Source organism: Borostomias antarcticus, assembly GCF_949987555.1.
Source record: "Borostomias antarcticus genome assembly, chromosome: 16".
Taxonomy (NCBI): domain Eukaryota; kingdom Metazoa; phylum Chordata; class Actinopteri; order Stomiiformes; family Stomiidae; genus Borostomias; species Borostomias antarcticus.
In genome coordinates this window covers 20,991,171-20,993,365 of record NC_140249.1, presented here as the reverse complement: position 1 = coordinate 20,993,365, position 2,195 = coordinate 20,991,171, and the positions used below count along the sequence as shown (strand labels likewise).

Below are 2,195 nucleotides of genomic sequence, written 5' to 3'. Positions count from 1 at the left end.
AGTGCTTACACATGGGCCCAAACCAGAGGTCAGGGGTCAGAAAAACACTGATGGAAGCATGTGCAGGTAGATGATCTGATGATGCGTGAATATATCAGCGTGAATATATACCCCTCTGAGCTCCTTCACTCAGTTGGCAGCAATATGTCGCCTCATTAATATGTATGAGATATGAATTGATCGAAGAGAAACAGGTGAATATATTGTCAAATATTTATTAAAGTACATATGAAACAACAACAAAAATATGTAAAACAAAGGTATAAATGCTTGTTTTCTCTGAAATCAAGAAGGTGACTTTAGAAGTCAAAAGAATCAACAAAAGATGATGTATATATTATAAACAAAAGAAGAGAATACAATCTTGTAATATCTGGAAGGATATTTTGTTCCTATCCTCAAGATGAGGCTAGTGGAGTGGAGTTTTCACAAGCTGTAGAGTACAGACAGACGCAGAAGTGAGACTTCGGATTAAGCTTTGCTTGCGCTTTCTACTGTAGGCTACTTCAAGACCAGCTGGGTCACTTTCAATATAATACATTGTTCTGTCAGTGTATTCAGAGTTTTGTAAGTCACAATCATATCAACGCTTTTGTCAACATTGAGCAGCCACTTAACAAAATCACATAGAAGCGGAATACAGTTCTTTAACAAGCACAATGTGGAAAAAGTAACATCTATCATTTCCATCCCGTTGAAGGACACGTTCGTTTTTTCAAAACTACTTCAAGTTAACCCTCCAGTTCTAAAGTCCTCCACAGTAGAAAAGGAATATATGAAGATTCAAAGTGGTGTATTTAACACTGCGTCATGTGTTACATTTAGCCCCTCTACGTCTGCTTTAGCAACATAACCAGCCAGGGTTAACATTACTGGTAACATTTCTTACCAAAAATATATCAAATGCTTAATAGAGCAGCATAAATGTATATATTTTTAAAGACATTGGCAGCTACACACACTGGAGCATTTGGCCAACAGTCCAGTCCAGTTCATTAGGCCTCAGTGTGAAGTAGAGTGCTTCTCATTGGTCCTCCGTACCTCACTGGGTGGAGTCAGAGTCACTGGAGTCCAGGCTGGCCTGTGTGGGCGTGGTGGCGGCGCCGTGGCGTGCGGCGGCGGGGCAGTGGAGCGCCTGCGTGCTCCGTCTCAGGTTCTCCAGGGACTGCAGGAAGGACCGGCGCGCCCTCTCCTCCTCCATCGGGGACGCCCCCTCCTCCTCCACCTCGGCGATCTCGGCGAAGGTGACCGGCTGGGTCTTGAAGCGGGCCTCGCGGGGCCTCCGGGCCCGGCTCTTGCCCCGGGCGGGGCCCTTGGGGACGGGCAGCTGCTGGGGGAATTCTTCCATGGCGGAGGACAGCAGGTGGGCCGGCAGGACGTGGAAGGCGGACGTCTCCAGGGGCATCTGCCGCACGGCGGCCATGGGGGCGGAGGTGGCGCGGCGGCGGTGGTTTGAAAACGGGGCGCAAACGGCGGTTTGAAACCACGTGTGAAGTCTGGCCTCAGGCGTCAAACCAAAAGCAAAAAAACAGCTGAATTGTCCTTCTGGTACTTACTTCGCAGTTCTTTCTCTCACTGTCTTTCTCAAGTGCCTCCTCTTCAATCAGAGGCTCTGTCTCACTGACGAGAGCGAAAGAAAGTTTCAAGCGGTAAGACTCCAAACACTTTTAAATCCTCCACAGTCCAGACCAGGGATTTGCTCTGAAGAGCAGCGGCCAGGAATCCAGGTCTGTCCTTCAATCCTCAAATCCTCATGAATGTGAAAGAGCCTGAGAGTGAAGTTAGATCTTTCTCTCTTTCTCTCTCTCTCTCTCTCTCTCTCTCTGCTCCAAGCTGTTGTATCTGTTTCGGTCTGCGAGGGCTACTGCCACAGACAGCTCTGGCGCACGTTTATATAGCACCTCACTACCCACTCCACTCAACTTTACTCTCTCTCCCCCTCCCTCTCCCTCTTTTTCTCTCCCTCTCTCTCCTTTTCCCCCTCCCACTCTCTCCCCCTCCCACTCTCTCCCCCTCCCCCCCACCCCCCACCCACTCTCTCTCCCTTCTCTCCTTTTACCTTCCCTCGTTCCCTCCCTCTCAGTCATGGTTCCGATTTCCATAGCAGGCAGCCGGAGTCAGACTCTCAAAATAAACAGGAGAGAGAGAGAGAGAGAGAGAGAGAGAGAGAGAGGGTGGAGAGAGGAGGCATTTAC

The 2,195-nt window shown here is 49.0% G+C and overlaps 1 protein-coding gene across 1 annotated transcript; it reads right to left on the bottom strand.

Annotated features, from left to right (window-relative positions):
• Positions 1–240: 240 nt before the first annotated feature.
• On the bottom strand, positions 241–1,839 carry cUnh11orf96 (chromosome Un C11orf96 homolog). Its single transcript, XM_084451134.1, has one exon. It carries the CDS (start codon positions 1,421–1,423, stop codon positions 1,043–1,045), a length of 381 nt encoding a protein of 126 aa, XP_084307260.1. The 5' UTR covers positions 1,424–1,839; the 3' UTR covers positions 241–1,042.
• Positions 1,840–2,195: the final 356 nt, after the last annotated feature.

Excerpts from the sequence above, each read along its gene's own strand:
- cUnh11orf96 (XM_084451134.1), bottom strand. The coding sequence starts at position 1,423 with ATGGCCGCCGTGCGGCAGATGCCCCTGGAGACGTCCGCCTTCCACGTC.